The following is a 19,874-nucleotide window of genomic DNA, read 5'->3' as shown; positions in this document are numbered from 1 at the left end:
TTGTCCTGTAATGCAACAGAATAAAAAACAATATCTGAATAATGTTAACTCAAAGAAGGTATTTGAATCTGAGACAACCACTTGTTCACTAATCTCTTAGGAGAATAATTATTTCAAATGATTACTTAAGCGGACAGAGGAGTCATTTGGATGTCTTCTTACATGAATTTTTACTCTTTGCGAAAACCAGTTGTACTGGATGCATAATGGGATGTCATGAGTGTCATACATATCAACCCCACCCTCAATGTAACAATACTGTTCAAGTCTGCTCACTCTTCCTCTCTGTGGCACAAAGGAAAGTGTCCAGGTTTTGAGAATCTGGAACTATAAACACAGTGAAATCCTGAAAAATATAAAAGTGTTCTGGGGACACTTTTCTTTTTCCTCACTCACTGACTCTTACTGCCGCAATTATCATTCAAATCCACTGTGATTTGTTGTACAAATACCTTGTTTGTCATCACATCACATCACATCAGCTCAGACAGTTTGGAAACATGACACCAGCATTAATGGGTTTGTAATTGCACAGGCACCTGCAACTGCTGTAGCAGTTGTTGATTTCATTTAGATTTCCAATAAGAGCTGACACAGTGACAATTTTGGTGGCAGCTATCCAACAGGTAGTAGTACCAGGTATTTCTATAAAGAAGCATGCAGCAGTGAGTATGATTACTCACCACTCCTCTGTGAATCAGCCAGCCGTACAAGTGCCATTTTAATTCAAACCATTTGTATGTTGAATGATAAAATCCCAAACTTTTTATTGTTAGTTTCCACTCCCAGTTTTACTTGTTTTTCCTGTTCATGAATAATTAACAAAAAGACTGAGACCTAGGAGACATATATTGAGTAACCAGTAAATATTTAGAAAACAACTTCATAGCGAGCTTCTCATTGGAAGAAATGGGGTTTGATAAGCTCCTCCTTGAGCCCACTTAAAGCTCATTATGTTAAGCAATGTAGGGTATTTGGTCATAAATGCTGTGGTGGAGGTCAGAGGAATTTAAACAACATCCAGAATGTTGTTAAACTGAGAAACCAAAGGGGAATGTGTACAACTAATTTACAAATCTGGTCTAGACCTGCTCTATTTGGTTATATTATATAGCCTTTTGGATGAGAGATGAAATGTCTTTGTAACTAAAGCTCTTCTATGCATTCATGATAAATATTACCAGAGTTCTATACAGAAATCTAGCTTATATTAATCTTCTAGGCTGCAACTGAATGGCAGAAACCATCAGCAATAAGTGGCATAATTCAAAGAAGCATTCGAACAGTACCAATACAATGTTTAATTTGTTTTAAGTGACTACAACAACACAATTCTCATTCAAAAGCACAAGAACATTCACAGGAGCACACTGCAATAATAAATTATTTTCTTTTTTATTTCCTCCTTATTTGTGGTCAACAACTGTAATTGGTGGCGCATTCATTTCATTTTATATCATACTTTACATGTTTTGATAAAACAAACAGGCATACCATTAGATCAAGTAGCACCCACACTACAAATCCAGAGGTGATATCTGTGTGCAGTAATCCGATTAGTCAAAAGAACATCCTAACAAAAATTCCAACTATACCCAGGTCGGTCAGCTCGGTCCAACATGATAGTACTTAATAGTAGTATAGTATTTAATAAGCCAGCCTATTCTTATCTGGATTATGAGATTATACAGTATAGTGGTTTTGTAACGCTGTAGGCCATGTCAATAAAGATCATCACTGAAAGACAAAGCATTCCAAGTACTTATTACTTGGAATGATGATTTGAACAGTGCAAGACAGGTAATTAGTGCAATATACTTTTTACAATAGTTCCAGGTAGGAGACCTTCTTACAAATGCGATTGTGTGAAAAAGGCACAGAGAAATGCCAGCAGCAGAGGCAGTAGGATGGGAGCAGGAGCGCTGGATGCTGATGCGGTAGTGTAGATTGTCCTGCTATTCACAGGCTGTGCAGGCCGAAACACGTCATGATATCCTGTCTGAGTCGGGAACATCATAATCTGGGGGTGTTAAAGTAAATGTTAGATGTCATTTAGGACAAACTGAAGTTGAATCCATTATCTTGACTCGATGTACATCCTTTAAAAGGCCACTGCTTTATCTAAGAAATGAGACTATGTGCTTGCACTAGTTAACCACGGGCTGTAACCTGTTATGATGGTGAAGGCTGTTGTGCACATATAAAAGCCAATTTTGATTATGTGTGATAGGTAGAGTCCCCCCTCCTTCCACTGGCAGCTCAGCCACGCCCCTCTAATCAGTACTGATTCCTAACAGCCGAGGCTGGATCACTTCCTGATCATCTTTAAATGTAGCTGCAGACAGCCAGTGGTAGGTTTTCCTCACTCTCTCCTGATCCTGCACTGCCATGAATGGCGATGTATAGTTGAGGTACACTTTTCTGCTTTTTGTTAAATAGCTCTGGCATATGCACTTAGCACTTTCCTTATACTTTTTTTTAGTAGAGAGTATATTTTTGTAGTGAGATTTTAAGCCAAGCTGGCATCTCATAATGTCATAATAAATCTGTCTAAATAAAAGTTATATTTTTGCAAAACTAGAAATTCACCTCTCTGCTCCTTCTTACGTTAAACCAAAGAACCTGTGTGGTATTCTCTGGGTGAAATTCCCAGAGTGGCTGCCCTGGTCGCATATGCATCAACAGGATCCGAAATTAAAAAGTGAATCCGGGAAGGCTCAGCGTCAGGCAGTGTTTGTACCAAAACAGTTATATAATAGAAACCTGTGCCAAGTCTCTACCGGGTTCTGGTGTCATTTACACTGCTGTCTTGTGTTGGAGTTTGATACACACACAGAGCCAGGAGTTTATGGTGCATTCAAGTTCTAAACTCAAAACTATATACACTTGGGTTACTGTGGAAATTAGATTTTAAAATTCTGTGCGTTTTTTTTTTTTTTTTTTTTGCTTACAAATAAATAAGGTGAAGGCTCTCGGGTCTTTTTAGCCAGTCAAACTCATCATGGGTGTGAATTATTATTTTATATATATATATATATATATATATATATATATATATATACACATATATACACACACACACACACACTGTAGCCATTACTTACAGACTGCCTAAAGATTACTGGCTTTCATTATTACTGTGACACCATTCAACTATGCATAAATAAATAGGGCTCTTGCTTGAGTTTTTGAACTGCATTTTTTAAGGTCTCTGAGTGACATGTTTATCTTTCTTGTTTTACAGGGGAGCCAACAGCAGCTGATTTAGTTTCAGTCAAAACAGGAAAATCATCGTGGTTCACCTTTCGCTGCCTCGCAGATTTTATTTAGTGCAATTTTGCATGCTTTTTTTTTTCTCTCAACAGCTTATGAACGCTCATTGTGTTCTGCGTTTTGATTTTTGGTTTCATTCTATAATACTTTAATAATAATTTATTTTTTTAAATCTACAAAGGTTTGAACTTTGACAGTGTTTAAACAAGAGAGAAATGTGAAAAAATGTTAATGCCGGACAGGCATTAACATTTTATACACAAAAGTGTATAAAGTGTGTGGTGAGGGGTTTTACAGCCTTAAAACATATATAATAACTGTAAAAAATAAAGCTGACTACTTCGCGGATTTTGCCTATTGCAGGTTATTTTTAGAATGTAACCCCCGGGATAAACGAGGTACTAAAACAGGTACAAGGATACTTAATTTCTACTGTTGAATGATTGAACTCCAGCCCATACAATTTGAAATGAAACAATGACTGACCTTTTAGATGACTTAAATATTTCTCACCTGCATTGGTTGAACAATTTTTGGCTAAAACTAGAGAGGTAGATTTTAATCTCAGTCATTCTTTCATTGTCAGATGCTTTTGTCAGTGATGTGCAACCATAGAGAAACTTTAGTATCAGATAACACTGTGGCATCGCAATCCACCCTGTAAGCTCATTGTTGTGGCTGCTGATTGTCTCGTGATACAGCGGAACAAATATTACAGGAAAACGGTGACAGTTGCACAGGTTAACAGATTGCCACAGATACCCCTGTTGTATAAATCTCATGCTATGCTACTGATCGCCACTTGTTAATACAGTTCATAACCCAAAGTTATTTCATCTTGAACCTCTCATCTTGTGTTCCAAGGAACAGCACTATTTATAGATTATTTATATTCAAAGTCAATGACTCACACCACCTGTTTGGCATACCTTCAGCATTAAGATGAAGAACAGCACGTACCATGTTTTTGTCCACCTTGATAGACTCTTTAAAGACTGTCCAAACCACTGCTTCGTTACATGAAGGGGTGGTTAAGGACCCTTTGTAGCGGTAATATGCGGCTCGGTTTACATCACCAATTAGGTCATCGATGGAGATCTCCTCTGTAACTTCAATTTCTGAGCCTGTGTGGAAGCAGAAAAGAAACAAGATTCAGCAACACATTTGTATGTCCACATTCAGCATTTTTAAATATTATATGCAACAACAAGCTTTAGCTTACTGATGTTTTGAATAGATGAAAGGTAGTTGGTCAGTTTTTTCCAGACATCCACATCAGACGTGGGATTTGATGTGGGGTTCGTCTACAGAGAGAAGCATGGCGAATGATAAAACGTTTGACTACAGAATAGCACAATCTGTTGGTTTAAGTTACACCTCTTACCTCAGGAGACTCTGAACCACTGTTGCTTTTGGTCATATCTGCAGCCTGGAAAAGACATTAAGAAATGCCCTTCACTGAACTGGTTCATTTGTTTACAAAGTCAGAAAAGAATGGTTCCTTCCGCTAATATGCACTGTGAAAAGTCTCAATGCAAAACATGTGCAATCACTTCACAATCACAGTTTATACAGTTGCAAATATGCACAAAGTTTACATCCAGACTTGCATGATTAAAGCCCCTTTCATTGAGATTTTATGCTTTTTTTTTTTTAATAAATCAGATGAATTTGATAAGGCAAAATGATTAATGGCTGTCGATCGTAGATACAGCAGACTACACCAGACAAGTGAAAGAGTGGCACGAATACTACTGTGCCTGTAATGTGATGTTAATAATGTGATGCTTAGCGATGAATGACAGCAGGTTGAGACTGTAACGTTCTTATCTCTCATTACATGACATTTTGGTATGTTGCTGTCTCCTGATGTCTTATGCAAACACGACTGGCAGTTTGCTTTTTTCACCCCTTGCACAACTGCTCTGTTTAAATTTGTCACTAGTTTGGATTTTCTTTTCACACATTTGTAAAATTCCAAGTGCCCTAGTTTTTTTTTTATTATTGGGTTTTTTTTGGGGGGGGGGGGGGGGGGGGTTAAAGAGGAACATTAGGATTGTGACAAGATAGGCACTGTCACTAACTGCTTGTCCAACAGCCTATGTGACCTTTATGTTTATGTGATTTATGAATCACACACATGACTTTTATTATGTATATTTTATTTCATTGCTTTTACAATGTGAACATATTCAAAAGCTGCTTATAGTTATACTATAGTATGGATCTGAATGAAACACTTAAGTACATAACATAAGCACTAAATGTTACCTCAATAAAAAATCCAAGCACTGCGAGGCCATCAGGATGCTTCACTGCCTCATCCAGAGTTAAATCCTTCCTCTTGTTCACTATGTGCATCTGGACATACAGACACAGTTAATGACATGTAATGTATGCTGGCAAAATCTTTTGGAAAACAATGCCTTCACAGCAACATTGCAGTTTAATGCTTATAACTACCTCCATTGGATATCTGTGTGAGTCCACCGTGTGCTCTGAGCCCTCAGAGTTATCTGATGTGGAGCCCCAATGGAAGTGGAACTGCAAGGTGGAGTACACATGCTCCAAACCTCCGCCTGAGATCTCCACCACACCTTCTTTCAGTACACACTTCACTGGGAGTTGAAGAAAAGAAGAGAAAAACGCACAAAAATTTGCTCAATTTATAGACTCTAGGTATATGTAAACACCAGCCTAAAGTTCACAAATATATTACTGACTCATATTTATTCAATCTTCATTGGTCATTTTTGACACTAAAATAAGGAAAAAAATTTAAAAAGAGCCTCACAACTACACAGTCTTATCAACAGTCCAAAGCCCCAAAAATATGTTGAAAAGCAATGTAACTTCTGCTTAAAGAGGCTGGCATTCAATGTTTGATAGTTTTTCAATCGTCAAATCATTTATTAAAATTTTGACTGTAATTATAACCCTGAAATACAACAGAAACTTTTGCTTTGGAATATCAGTCGCATCAAAACTTTCAAAAGTCTTGAGTTAATGACCAGAGAGAAAAGAAATACTTTAAAACCTGTGTGTCCTGTGTTTGTGATGTATCTGATGGCATGTTTGTCGTCAAATTTCTCAAAGGTAAAGTCATCAAGATGCTCATCCATCACAACATTGTTTGTATCAATGTTGATGGGTGACTGATGTTGTTTATCACACTGGGACTGAGGCAGAAGGTTCCATTTAGAAGGACCATAATCTGAGGATAGAAAGGAAAGCCAGTTTACTCAAGGCAAGTCCAAAATTCCATTTTAACAGCATTAAACTGGCCAGTCCTCTGATCTGTGTAGGATACATACCACAGTGATCATCATAGCACCAATGACCTAGAAGATAAACACTCATATTTAATGTGTCAACTTGGAGTTATAATACATTATAGATCATGTACTATGCGTGTGATTTTCAAACTCACTGGGAGGTAGATCAGTTGCAGGAGAAGCATACACTTGTCGATCATTAAGATCTTGTGTAGGCCGATAAACATTGATAAGTCCCGTCTTTCCAGGAAACTGCTGAATCTAAAAACAGAGCAAAAGACGTTTCCACCAATGATCCACCAACCACACCGATGCCACTGACAAAATTACGTTTTAAAGTTGACAAGTACCCGACTTCAATGCTTAGTCACAAGGTGCTTGAAAATGTGAAATGATCAGCACGCTTTAATTGAATACACATCTTAAAAGTTGTGATGCAGTGAAAAGCTGCTGCAAAAACTTTTATAAAGGATATAAATAGGGTTTATTTTTTTGAGATTATGCCAACAGGTGTAACTAGCATTTAATTTGTTGCTGTGACCACATACTCAAATGCAGTTATACAATTGCCCCACATCTTTTATTTTTTCTTTTTTCCTCACGCCAAGACGGTATGTTTAAGGTTGGGGAAAAAGAGATGAACCTGATGAACAACAAAGAAGAAGCCACATGACGTGCATCTTTCACTCAACTGATGACTGTCAGGTAGACAAGATTAGAAAGATTACACGTGTCATTCTGCAACTACAAACAATTTTTTAGCATCACGTGCACCAACATCTTCTATTACAGGGAAATAAAAGTAATCATCAGACACGATCAAGCTGGATACCAGCATGCACCAGCATGTCCCTGAACTTGTCTGTGTTCTCTGACCCTTGTGTGCATGCATCATCGGTGGCTTATGCAACAATTTGCTTGCGATTTCATTTGTCATAGGTCATCACAATTTTTACTGGTTCAGCTGTATGGTATGACTAAGCAATGACAGGACTCCACACCTATCCTATCTGTTGGCTTTAGAGCAAGAGTCCTCAGTTGGTATGGAGCACATGTTGATCTGATGGGGTTTATTTCTTTTTTCATATTTAAGAAGTGTTCACTGGTCACATGTGACATGTTATATATTAAAAAAATATATTTGAGGGAAATCTGCAATAACTGATTCTTTTTGGCCATTCACAAGTATGCGCAAAAAAATTGTGAACACAACACTGACATACTGTCTAAGGATAATATTCACTTTGTTTTGACTCCACTTTGTTTATCAGCTGGTTGCTAACTTTGTCTGTACGCAGTTTGGTGCAGGTAATGTAAAATTGATGAGAGTGAACCGAAACAGTGAACTTGTTGGCCTTGTCCTGCTAAGGAAAGATTTTCTGGCTGCCCAACTCACCAGATCTTTGTTGATGTTGATTGGCTCTTGAAAGACTGTCCACACGACTGCTTCGTTACAGTTGGGGGTGGTCAGGGAGCCCATGTATCGGAAGAATTTGGTGAGATTTACATTCCCAATGAGGTCATCAATAGAGATCGTAGCATTCATATCAACCTCAGTATCTGTGAAAAGATGCGAGAAGCAAAAAGGATGGTAATTAAATGAAAGACATGTGGAACTGAACACAAATTAAAAAGGAAATAACTGCACACAGCATCCTATGTATGATCATAAAAAGGACTAACATCAGATAGGCTGATGAGCCAACATCACCATGATTGATCAGAAAGTTTTTTGGGATTTTTTTTTTCTCTTTTACTTCAATTGAACCTCATGAGCTGAATAAAACCACAAACAAGTATAACACAAACTTCAAAATAAAATCTTCAATAATAAAAATTTTAGATTAAGGAAAAAAATAAATCAAAAGTATATATTTGAAAAAAAACCAAGTGAAAAGAATGCAATGATTTGGTTTATATTCAGCTGAATACAGTACAAACATGTTTAATGTTCACACTGTTAAACTTTGTTTTTGTAAACACACACTCATTGTGAATTTGATGACTAAAACAACTAGCAACAACAGCAACAAAAGCCTAAGAAGTTGTGAAAACATCTTGCACGGGTAAACAGGTTCATTGGTAACAGTCAACGTTATTGTGATTTGGTATGAAAGGGGGCGTCCTCAAAAGGCTCAGTCATTTGCAAGCAGTTTAATAACAGTGTTACAGTAATTTCACCATCTACAATTAGCAATATCGTTAAAAGATTCAGCACTGCATCTACACATTTTAAGTTAAAACTCTTATACTCAAAGCAAAAGTCACCTATCAGCAACATCCAGAAACAATGCAACAACTTCTCTGGGCCCCAGCTCAGCTGAGATTAATAATACAAGGTGGGAAAAGTGCTGTGGTCTGACAAATGCACATTTCAGTTAGTTCAAGGAAATCATGGACTTTTTTTGTTTCTTTCTTTGAGATAAAGAAGAAAAGGAGAATTCACATTCACTTTGCATGTCTCAGGATCACCACAAATCACCCTGTGACTTGAATAGTTGTTTGACAGTAGATGTTTCTTTCCCCGGGCAAAATATTTCATTTTAAACTCATATGTTACCTGTTAGTACCAAGGCAGGTATGTAGAACACATGCTGTAGATTTTTTTTTAACCTGCTGAAGCACAATAATGCGGTCAAATGATGATCCCTTGATACCTTTGTTGTCTGTGAGGTAAGTTGTTAGCGTCTCCCATGGTTCTGACATCCCATCTTCTGTTCCCTTTATGGAGAGGACATACATTACTCTTGCAATATTAGTTGATAACATGCAAAATAACTCTTTCTTCTGGAATAATAATTTGAAACATAAGACATACATTTATGAAAAACCCAAGAACAGCAATCCCAGCTGAATCCTCGGTGGCCTGCTGCACAGTAAGACCTTTCTTCAGACTGACTATGTGCATCTACAAAAGATTGCATGAACTAATAAGGTAAGGTGGAATAAGGCACACAGTTTATAAAGAGGAGAGGCATGTTTGTAATGAATGCAAGAGAGCAGCACTGTACCTCCATCGGATATCTGTGCCCATCAATCGTGTGCTCCGAACCTGGATGATGCTCTGTATCGCCCCAGTGAAAGTGAAACTGAATTGCAGAATATGTTCCATTGAGTCCACCACCACTCACTTCAACTTCATTTTCCGCCAGTATGCATTTCGCTATGCATTGAGGAGATGGAGAAGCATGTTTATGTGTTTACAGTTTAAGTATATATGAGATTAAACACATTTTGATTATCATACGAATGACTTTTTTGCCCTTTCCGTCACGAATCTAGAGACTGCCTGTTGTACAGTTAAAGCTCAAGTTCAACAAGTTACAAATCCCAGTTTGTGTACCTGTATGTCCATTGTTTATGATGGACTTGATGACATTCCGTGAAGTGAAATTGATGAAGGTAAAGTCAAGTAGGTCGTGGTCAGTCTCAACACTGCTGGTGACTATATCAATAGGAGACTGCCTGTCTCCTTCACAGTGAGAACCCGAGATGCTTCCCCAATGGGCTGGGGTGTGCTCTGTGAAAATTGGAGGTGCTCGTAATACCAAAAACTGAACTAATGACTATTTTATCCAAATCAATAAGTCCATTTTGTCCACACTTACCACAGCCAGTGTAGCACCATTCATTTCCAGCAGCTGAAAGAGAAACATGGCCAATATACTATGAGTACCACAGGACGAAACGATGATTTGAGTTACTTCATAGACATAAACATTCGCAAAGTTTAAGAAGTTATAAAACAGAATGCATGGCTGAAGATTGTGGTTTTCAAACAGGTAACATTATCCAATATTTCACAAAAAAGGCAAGATTTAAACAAGTCAGAAAGTTTTTTTCTTTTCCACTCCATTAGCCATGTCAAGACCTCTCAGTTTTACATTGTGATCCTCTAAAGAAAAGAAGCCTCTAGGCTGGGTACTACTGAACTAAAAGACCAAATCTATTTAAAAGAAACCAGTTACAGGATAACGCATGCATTTTATTGTGTTTATCTTACTTCGTTTCATTGAAATTGATGTGTTTTACTCACCACAATTTACCCAACCTCCCAAAGCCAGGCACAGCAGAAGAAAGGAGAGATGCATCTTCAAGAGGATAAAGAAAACCAATCTTAAGTTAAAGTTTCTTATGTCATTTTCACATCTGACTAAGCAGAGATGGCTCTATGTCAGTATCAGTGATGTCTGGCTGAAATACTTAATGATGAAGCTCTGCTATATGCTAGCTTTAAAAGGTCACAGCAGCAGGAATTCTGTGCTTTAGCTGCAGCAGGCTCAGGTCTGGACATGGAGTCATCCAACCATTTCATATAAGCTGCTGACTGCGTTACAGAGTCCATCACTAACCCGAAATCCCATTTAAGTGCACCAAGAAAACTGAATAAACTCAAGTTTTCCTGAGCAGCAGAACAGCAGGCATCAAGTTAGCTGTGCTGCTGAATGGTTGCAAACCTCATCTCACAAGATGTGTGATTGATCAAAGTACAGTAAAGTAACAAATAAAAATTTGCTATTTGACCATTCATGTATTAAAGTCTGCCAAATCATCCTACCTTATAGTCCAGGCCTGAAGTCCCTATGGCTTAAAAATAAAAGAGCATGTAAGAATAAGGCATCACCTTAAAAATATATGTCCATTTCCAAATAGGTCCATAAGTGAGAAGGTGGCAAATTGTCCCAGTATGTTTCAAGTCAAGTGATATAGAGGAGGGACATACAATGGGAGGGGGGCATTGTGTATACATCACTAAATCAGTATGGGGGCAAACATGAAAGGTGACTACTCATTGTTCAGGGCACTGCAAAGCACATACCGGTGTTTGGAGTAAGTAAATGATCTGGTAACATGTAGGGTGGGGGTTACACAGAAAAGTTTGGCGTCAGATGAATCCTGACACAGCACCCAGCTTTCCATTCCCAATGTTGGCTCAGTATTACGGTTGAAATACTTGACACAAATTTAACCTTAACCCTTATAAGCTAGATTCAAACCATGACAACGCTTTACTTTAGCCCTCCTTTTATAATTAATATACATTAGATAGACATTTAATAAATAATTTATCAAACATTGCTGTAGTTGTAAGCAACTATAAGGACATTTTAAGGTTTAATAAACAGTATTATAACACCTTCTATGAAGAAATGTTTTATATTTTTACAACTGCATTTCACTAGATCATCATTCATTAACGCTTACATCTGCTTACAACTAAATTTTAGAGTGTTATTTATTAAAGGCTTGTGCTGCTTATACATGCTAAAAACAGTGGGTTAAAGTGTAACCCATATGGCTGCTTGATTGAAGCTGGTTTGTGTTTAACTTCAAAACAACTGTGTTAAAAACTATTGTCTAAAAATTCCCTGATCTGGCAAATTTTCTTGCAGACTTAAGTGCAGGATTGGCTTAAATGATCAACTTAAACTCCAGAAAAAGAAATGGTATTTGACACTTCCTTTATTATGCTCTTCAGCCACAAAGAATATTAACTGCCACTTTGTTCCAACTGCATTACATCCCTTCTTAAATCTGAGACACAGGCAGACTAAGCTTTCAGCAACAGGGGAAGCTCCAAACTGACACCTGAGAAGGTAAACAACACTTAAATCTTTAAGTAGGTTTCAGCAGACCTTAAGCTATTGTTGGAAAGATGGCTGTATAAACCAGGAATGTGAGACTGCACTGGGTGCGGCTATCTCTCATTTGTATCACATCTGAGTATACTTGCTGCTCAATTAGAGAAATAGTTTGAAGGAAACTGAAGTCCTGGGCGAGGCATCTAATATTCACTTTATTTCCTCTTCAGTTCAGACAAATGGAATTTGTTACTCTCCCACTTAAAAGAAACACAGGCCTTCATCATGCAAATAGCAGAGAGGTGTAATGTGATGACTCATGGAGTCAGCGAGGTATGCTGATCCTAAAGCCAGGGCTTTAGGTGTCATGAAGGTGGCCCTCTTTTAACCTGATAAGACTCAACTAACCTGGTCCTAAACTGGTCTGGAGGAGGTTATGTTCAGAAATCTGGTTCCCTGACCTGATAGACAAATCTGCTTAGCCTGCTGTTGAAAGCAGCATGAAAGCAGTGTAGTGATCGCAAAGCCATGTGAAACTCTTTGCATCACCTTGCGGTTGTGTGCATTCTGTGAGGCAGGGAATAAAACTTTTTCCTATTTGCTTCAGGTAATATTAACACTTAAAATGCACTGAAACAATGATGAAGGCAGGGCAACTGTAGATCAGTTAAATGCCATTTCTTGAGGATAATTCTTCCATATGCCGTATTAGGTTTAAAGTTTTAAAAGGTCTGCAAGGTGCAGTCACAGGTAGGCATCGAGTGTGTGGTTAAATAAATATATAATTAATTTAAAACTATATTAGCTTAAAAATTCAACACTAGCATCTACAGTTTTCAGCCAGCACATTTCTCTTATTTACAACAAGAGTTCTGTTTGTACTCTACTTTTTTTTTCTATTTCATATAGTTCTCCATTTTAACAGCCTGATCCTCTTAACTGATGGTCAGTCAGTTTTGTGTAGAAGGTTTAAATGACATACCAAACACCCCTTTTTGTGGAAATGCACAGACAGCCTGAAGCAGTAAGTCTGAGATGACAAAGAAAGCTGACAGCCAAGATGAAGAAAGTCTGATTATGTCAAATAAATAAATCATAACAGGAGGTCAAAGATTGATCCTGCATTTGAAATTCACCCATTAAGATTCAGATGAGAGGAGCTCTCCAATGTATAAGGCTACAGCCATCACCTTGTTAGCACAAATACTTAAATACAAATACTACAAATACTGTGTTAAGCTTTGGGGAGAAGCTTTGGCTTCTTCCCACTCCTTTTGAACATAAACAAGTGTTAAGTCTTGTTGTTTCATTGTTTTTCTTCTTCTTCTTCTCTTTTTTTGTTTATCTATGTTTATTTAATTCAGAAAGTAAGAATTTTATGCTTTGTGAATGCAGATTGTTTCTCGACCAGGCCATGGGTGGCTTCCTGGAGTCCCGTGTCTGGCTGTAACTTCATATTTGGCAGACAAATGCGTGAATTGCATCAATGACTTTCTCTTTACAGACAGCCAAGTGTCTTTGTACCTGGAAATGTTTATTGTAATTGATCTTGTATTTACATACACACACACACCCCCTCCCTCCCTAATGAGCCCACACAACAGGTTTCACGTCCTTCACCTCATCTTCACAGCCTGTTTCACTACTCCTCATTATTTCCAGAGTTTATACTTTGGAAGAACAATAAACACACCTTTTCCAAAACAATAGCATTGACATGCCATTTATGGTGAGTCAGCTGATGCAGGGAAATGGCAGTTTGGTTGTTTAATCAAAACCAGGACTGGTTGACAGAAAAGACATGTATCTGGTAAGTGCTTAGTCTCCTCATACACGCCTCTTCATTTCAGATTTCCCAAAGTCCAAAAGACATCATATGAGCGCATATTAAAAGAAAGATAAACAGCATCCCTATATTCAACAATACACTCCCCAGATTTCTCTTTTCTCTCTCTCTCTTTTAGCACAGCTTCAATGACAGAAGAATTTTGTTTTTCCATAACAAAGGGGCAAAATCTCACCTGGAAACCTTTCGGCAGCGACAAATACACCTGTGACTGTGAGTTTGAGAGTTCAGAGAAGGTTGAAACATCTTGTTTCACCTGAGCAGCAGCTGGACCTCCTTTGGTAATCAGTGTGTGATTGGCTGGACAACTGGACAAGTGTTTTCCATCAAATTGTGGCAGTTACAATAATAAAAAAATAAAAAGCGGCACAACAGAGGCCCAATAAACTAATTAATAAGGACCCTGTCAAGTCAGGTAAGCTTAGGGCTACCAGGAAATAAGACTATATAATAAATTAATAAGGTCAGGGCACAGATTACCAAAGTGTAACATAAAAAGTAATAAGTAGACAGAAAAAAAAGTGAAAGTGAAAATCAACATGTGGCTTACTGTAATTGTTCTTTTTACTGCACCAATTTTACACATTAAATTCAATTTAAGTCACTCCACCTCATGGAAGTGCAAGACTAATTTGCCCCTTTAGGAGAGCAAATGTTCATTTTGACAACCAGCAAATAACAATTAAAAACCTCCCAGTCTAATCACAATTTATCAACATAAGTTCATCAGAATTTAAAACCTTTAATATTTTTAAACATGGTTGAGAGTTAAAACTCTTCAGAAATTGTAGTTATAATGGAGTGTTTCAGAGGTCTATTTTCACAAGACATTTTTTTTATTTAAAATTTGACATCAACTGCACTTTTGATGAGTAAGTAAGTCAACAATAAATCAAGAAATACGTTAGAAGTTGCTGAACAATCAAAGTGTTTAAGATCATCTAAAAGCACTAACAGCTCGGTGGCAGGATATTTGTTACAGACACAACTTGTGCTTGTAACGTACTTATCATGAAGTTTTATTAAGGGGGAAATTTATTATCACGTGAGAATCAGAATCGTGTAATAAGTTGATTTTGTTTCAACACGAGTGAAATTTTACTGTAAAAAAAACAAGTGACATCAGAGTGGCAACAGATATAATTTTCATCTCTCTGTTGAATCCATACAGACTTCTGCAGCTAAGACAGATCTAGAAACACTTTCAGCTAAATCTGTGTTACAGTAAATCTATCTATCTATAACATAAATAATATTAAATCCTTAGCAATGTATTATCATCTGTTTTGCACTGAAAATGTACATTAGACAGTCCACTAAACTATGGAAAAGAAGATTACATTTTTTTCAGCTCTTGTTACACGGCTAAATTTAAAAAATCTAGACGTGAGTTAAAACCTAAATATGTTTTTGTTTTTCTGTCAGCTGTCAGGTTCATGACAAGGTCTGGTGGTAGTACTCATGTTGCCGGAGAGGTATGAACAGCTGGACAGCTCCAATCCTGACTGCAGCACCTCATGAGTCATAGGATAGCTCAGAGTAGAGAAGCAACAGTCCTGCAAAGCAAAAGCCAGCGCATGGGTAAACTCAGAGTTCAAGCCGCATATTTATGCACCTTCCTACTGTTATATCATTACATAATGAAACACCAGCAGCATACATTTAAACCTCAATGTGTTGTAAGAAATGAGAATTCTTACTGAAAGAGGGACCCGGTAAGCTCATCAACAAGGCCACCTAAAAAACATAATATGTACAAAAGCTAAAACAAATTTGACAAAATAAATTAAACAATGGTACATGCGCAGTATGAGTAACAATATTTACCTGGGGTGCAAACTGTGTCACACAATATGGGGCAAAGGTAGCAGGATGAACATCCCTGGAAGACCAAAGAGGGTTCCAGTGAGGAGGACCTTTACTGTGTATTATATGATATTAAGTATTTTTGGACAGTGGGAATGCTTACTTCGCAGTGCTCACAGTGATCTGATTCATCTCCCTCTTTACAGGGGCACTTAGCACAAGTACTAGAGCAGTGCTGAAGGAGGAAGAGAACTCACAATGAACAGTCATTCATGAGTCATTCATCAGTGAACAGGGAGATCAAGACTTCCTTAAAAACAGTTTCAGATGAGATGCTGTTAAGCAGCTTATGAAGCCAAGTGAAAAGTTCACTTTCCATTTCCATAAGGGCTCATTTGAAATAATTTTACCTCACAAATGGAGCAAACGCTACACAAAGAGCCAGGTCGGAATTGCAGCATGTCGGTGGCCGACTCCTCCTCACTTATGTCATCTTCGTTTTCTACTGCATCATCACCTTCAGCTTCATCTACATTAAGTCAACAGAGTCAGTGACAAATTGAACTTCCAAAGAGAGACCAGCATCAGCCTGGCTGATATTTACTTGTTGCAGACATTTCAATGTCAGTCTGTTTGTATTGGCCAATAAGAAACATAAAATGGCAGTGCACCAGTACAGAAATGCTTACCTTTGTTTCAGGTCATTTAGAAACAGTGTCACCATTACATGTTATGTCCACAAGAAAGCCCTGACTGTCTGAAGTCTGTTTTAGGTACGTTAGCTATGTCAGTCTGTCAGTCTCAGTGCTCTGGTCCACACTGACATACCTCAACCACCATGAGATGAGTTGTCCAGACATTCATGGTTCCCAGAAGGTGAATCTTAAACTGTATTTTCCCATAGCCCCACCATAAATTTGAATTTGCGATTCAAAGATAAATATTTTTGCTTGTTGTTTAATTTGATGCAAATGCTGGTCCCACGAGGTTGTAACTATGTTTTATTTGTATCTTACGGCATATCATCATCACGTCATTCTCATCAGTCAGAGTTGTACTTTGAGTCCTAATTGTCGAACGTTGTTGAAAATTGCTTAGACGCTAATTCAACACAGTAAACATTTTAGACATTATACCTACTAAACATCATCATGCTGGTATTACTGCAAGCATGTTAGCATTTAGCCCAGGTACAGCAGCTCACAGAGCAGCATGGCTGTAGGCTCTCTGAAATGACCTGTAAGATTGCTGTTTTTGCATGTTAAAAAATGCGGTATTGACTGATATATCAATATAGAATTTTTTTAAACTTGAAAAGAAATTCGGCGCTGAACTGCCTATCCAGTTCTTCCTTTGGTGTGCCAGCTGTGATCAGATTTTAAAGCCTGGGAATTAAGAGTGTTTTAGTCAATAAATATGATATTTTGACTTTAGCTCCTTATAAATTAGTCTATTTCGTTTGCATCTGTAATTTTTATTCAACATTGCTTCTATCTGAATGTTTGTGTGAACTTATACACACTTTAACAGTAGATTAACTGTTTTTGAAGTCTCAAAATAGCCACACTGGTTCAGCAAAAGGCATGAATGGTTTAGATACTGCTGAATGTCAGCTACCACATAGATAAGCCACTCTATTTCAGGACTAATGTGTGATAGTGTCCTGACAGTGCTTGAAGTTAGCCTAGCAGCGTTAAGAAACATTCAAAGCACCTAAGAACAATCTAAATCTAAATTACCGCACCATGCAGTATTTTGGTGACCAATAAATGGATTAAATGATGTTTTAAAAACCCAGTCTATTAATAAGTGAGTTTACCGTCATCTTCTTCTGTTTCAGTTGCATCTTCTTCCTCAGAGTCATCCTCAGCAATATCCTCTTCTTCCCCCTCCTCAGCATCATCAGCCTCCTCCTCCTCCTCCTCCTCAGCTAACTCTTCTCCTTCGACCGCTTCTTTATCCTCGTCAGAATCCTCCTCTTCCTCCTCTGTTGTCTCGTCTTCCTCCTCATTTTCAGGCAAGGCCTCCCCCTCCTCCTCCTCCTCCTCCTCCTCCTCCTCCTCATCATCATCATCATCATCATCATCCTCCTCTTCATCTGCGTCATCCTCTTCTTCATCTGCAGCTTCTTCCTCCTCCTCCTCAGCATCCTCTTCAACTTCCTCTGCTGTTTCCTCCTCCTCAGCCTCATCTTCCTCCTCTTCAGCTTCTTTCTCCTCTGCTTCCTCTTCCTCATCAGCAGTTTCCTCTTTCTCATCTTCCTCCTCATCAGCATCCTCTTCTTCCTCCTCCTCTTCCTCAACATCCTCTTCCTCCTCAGCAGTCTCCTCGTCAGTCTCCTCTTCTTCCTCTCCTGCCTCCTGTTCATCAGTTTCTGAATCTTCATCTGATTCTTCCTCATCATCTTCATTTTCCTCCTCTGCTACCTGTTCCTCTTCTTCACCAGTGCCATCATCAACCTCTGCGGTTTCACCCTCATCAGCCACAACCTCTTCAACAATTCTGGCATGGAGGTCTTCCTCAGCCACGTCCTCGGCACTCACTACACCAGAGAGGGGGACTTGGGATGGGCATAGGAGAACCAGCAGGAGGCCCACTACCCAACATTTCACTGGTGCCATTTTGGAAAACGAATCAAGTGGAGGACCTCCTCTGCACTACAAATCCAGACCGGATGAACGTCTCTACCTTGTGTCTTCCACCAAAAGCAAAAACAACTGAAGGAATTTTAACACACAGTCCACAGAAAATGTAATCGAGCTGCTGGTGATTCTGGTATACTGTTTAGGCCTTTGCTTCAGGATCCAGAGAGACGGGGAGAAGAAAGCCGACAGTCAGAGCCGCTTGCCAGCCTTGTGTTGGGAACAGAGAGGACACAGTGGAAACACAAGCTGTGAGGTGTAGTTGTGTGCTTGTATGAGTGACAGAGGCACATGTCTGGGAAGAATGCTCCTGACGCCCTCAACCCAGTGTATTAGGGAGGTGGGTGTGTGCATATGGCAGACAGGGGGACTGCAGGAGGGAGGGGAAATGAGCGCTGAAAGAACATAGGGAAATGAGAGGGAGGGAGAATTTCAGCTATTGAATCACTGACATACTGACATTAGATATTTTCATTATCTATTAGTATTTTTTTTCCTAATATTATGCAAGTGTAACACATTTGTAAATTGCCCAAAACAGAAATTACCCAATAAAATATAAACAAATAAAATCAAATAAAAATCAAACTGATGTCTGACCAGTTCATAAATTCTCACTGAGACACAAAGAAAAAAATTCACACACCACCACAACTTTGGCTTTTGCTGTTTATTCTAAGCCCCAACAAGTTAAGGACACTGATCACTACAAATAGCACATCTCAGACCATTTCTCAAGAGCAAAGGTAACATCTGTGTGCCAATCCCATGGCAGAGGAAGAACATGTCAGAAAGGATGTAAATAGAAGGAAATGGAGATGATGGCTGTCTGCACGTGCCCTGTGTTCAAACTGACAGTCCACAGAAATGGTTCGCATTTCAAGTACAGAATGTTTTTTTCTTGCAGGTTTTCACTATGAAGCCTAATGAGAGACAGAAGGGAGATTTAGATTCAGCAGCATTGCAGGTGAGGAGCCCTTAAATCAAAATCATTCATAAAATATAAACATGAGGGTTGAGAAACACATGCTCACTTACATGAGTGAATGTTTACATATGCAGCCGTCATGCAGCTAGGAGGCAGCAAGGCAGAAAGTGATGACACCGTCTCCCCACTGGTGCCACTGACAGGTGGCTCAGCTGGCTATTTACAGTAAAGACTCCTTCAATAGCTCTGCCCCACTATGTGACCTTCAATAGAGCTCTGGCATAGCCTCCTGAAACTCGGCACCATGGTGCACCTTTCACACTACCCATATCTCCTTCTCTCCATGGTATGTTCATCTACCTCACCCCTATGTTTTAGTTACACATTCACTCAGAGATTTTCATTAAATTTTCCATGTCTAGCTCAGTTTAACTTTGTTTTGGTGCTCAAAGCTTACTGTACTTCGGCCCGACAAATATTCAGCCTATTAAGCGACCGCACCCAGCTGTACACTTTGACATA

The 19,874-nt window shown here is 38.5% G+C and overlaps 2 protein-coding genes across 4 annotated transcripts; both read right to left on the bottom strand.

Moving 5' to 3' along the window:
- Positions 1–1,281: 1,281 nt before the first annotated feature.
- On the bottom strand, positions 1,282–14,300 carry LOC124052410 (carbonic anhydrase 4-like). Of its 2 annotated transcripts, XM_046376619.1 has the most exons (18): positions 14,152–14,266; positions 11,107–11,135; positions 10,585–10,639; positions 10,157–10,189; positions 9,892–10,068; positions 9,560–9,711; positions 9,367–9,456; positions 9,206–9,269; positions 7,945–8,108; positions 6,704–6,809; positions 6,588–6,614; positions 6,311–6,487; positions 5,737–5,891; positions 5,545–5,634; positions 4,658–4,702; positions 4,496–4,577; positions 4,234–4,397; positions 1,282–2,020 (listed from the first exon to the last, which is right to left on the bottom strand). In XM_046376619.1, exons 3-18 carry the CDS (start codon positions 10,637–10,639, stop codon positions 1,850–1,852), a joined length of 1,752 nt encoding a protein of 583 aa, XP_046232575.1. In that variant the 5' UTR covers positions 11,107–11,135; positions 14,152–14,266; the 3' UTR covers positions 1,282–1,849. The 2 variants fall into 2 exon arrangements, with proteins under 2 accessions (XP_046232575.1, XP_046232576.1); XM_046376620.1 differs by lacking the exon at positions 11,107–11,135 and having other exon boundaries at positions 14,152–14,300.
- A 398-nt stretch (positions 14,301–14,698) lies between these two features.
- Positions 14,699–18,863, bottom strand: LOC124052412 (cilia- and flagella-associated protein 251). Of its 2 annotated transcripts, XM_046376623.1 has the most exons (6): positions 17,602–18,861; positions 16,193–16,311; positions 15,946–16,017; positions 15,804–15,858; positions 15,677–15,713; positions 14,699–15,532 (listed from the first exon to the last, which is right to left on the bottom strand). In XM_046376623.1, the coding sequence occupies exons 1-6, from the start codon at positions 18,401–18,403 to the stop codon at positions 15,511–15,513; spliced, it is 1,107 nt and encodes a 368-aa protein (XP_046232579.1). In that variant the 5' UTR covers positions 18,404–18,861; the 3' UTR covers positions 14,699–15,510. The 2 variants fall into 2 exon arrangements, with proteins under 2 accessions (XP_046232579.1, XP_046232580.1); XM_046376624.1 differs by lacking the exon at positions 14,699–15,532 and having other exon boundaries at positions 15,673–15,713; positions 17,602–18,863.
- Positions 18,864–19,874: the final 1,011 nt, after the last annotated feature.

This window comes from Scatophagus argus, chromosome 21 (assembly GCF_020382885.2).
Source record: "Scatophagus argus isolate fScaArg1 chromosome 21, fScaArg1.pri, whole genome shotgun sequence".
Taxonomy (NCBI): Eukaryota; Metazoa; Chordata; class Actinopteri; family Scatophagidae; genus Scatophagus; species Scatophagus argus.
Note: the sequence above shows the minus strand (reverse complement) of the source record. Positions and strands in the feature narration are given on the sequence as shown.

Bases quoted from the DNA above. Each gene is read 5' to 3' on its own strand.
- LOC124052410 (XM_046376620.1), bottom strand. From the start codon at position 10,639: ATGCATCTCTCCTTTCTTCTGCTGTGCCTGGCTTTGGGAGGTTGGGTA. The intron at 9,270-9,366 runs GTATGTCTTATG...CTCTCCATAAAG, and splicing joins TTCTTGGGTTTTTCATAAAT to GGAACAGAAGATGGGATGTC. The intron at 6,488-6,587 runs GTATGTATCCTA...TTCTATCCTCAG, and splicing joins GTGCTATGATGATCACTGTG to ATTATGGTCCTTCTAAATGG.
- LOC124052412 (XM_046376623.1), bottom strand. From the start codon at position 18,403: ATGGCACCAGTGAAATGTTGGGTAGTGGGCCTCCTGCTGGTTCTCCTA. The intron at 15,714-15,803 runs GTAAATATTGTT...TATGTTTTTTAG, and splicing joins TGACACAGTTTGCACCCCAG to GTGGCCTTGTTGATGAGCTT. The intron at 15,533-15,676 runs GTAAGAATTCTC...TTTGCTTTGCAG, and splicing joins CTTACCGGGTCCCTCTTTCA to GACTGTTGCTTCTCTACTCT.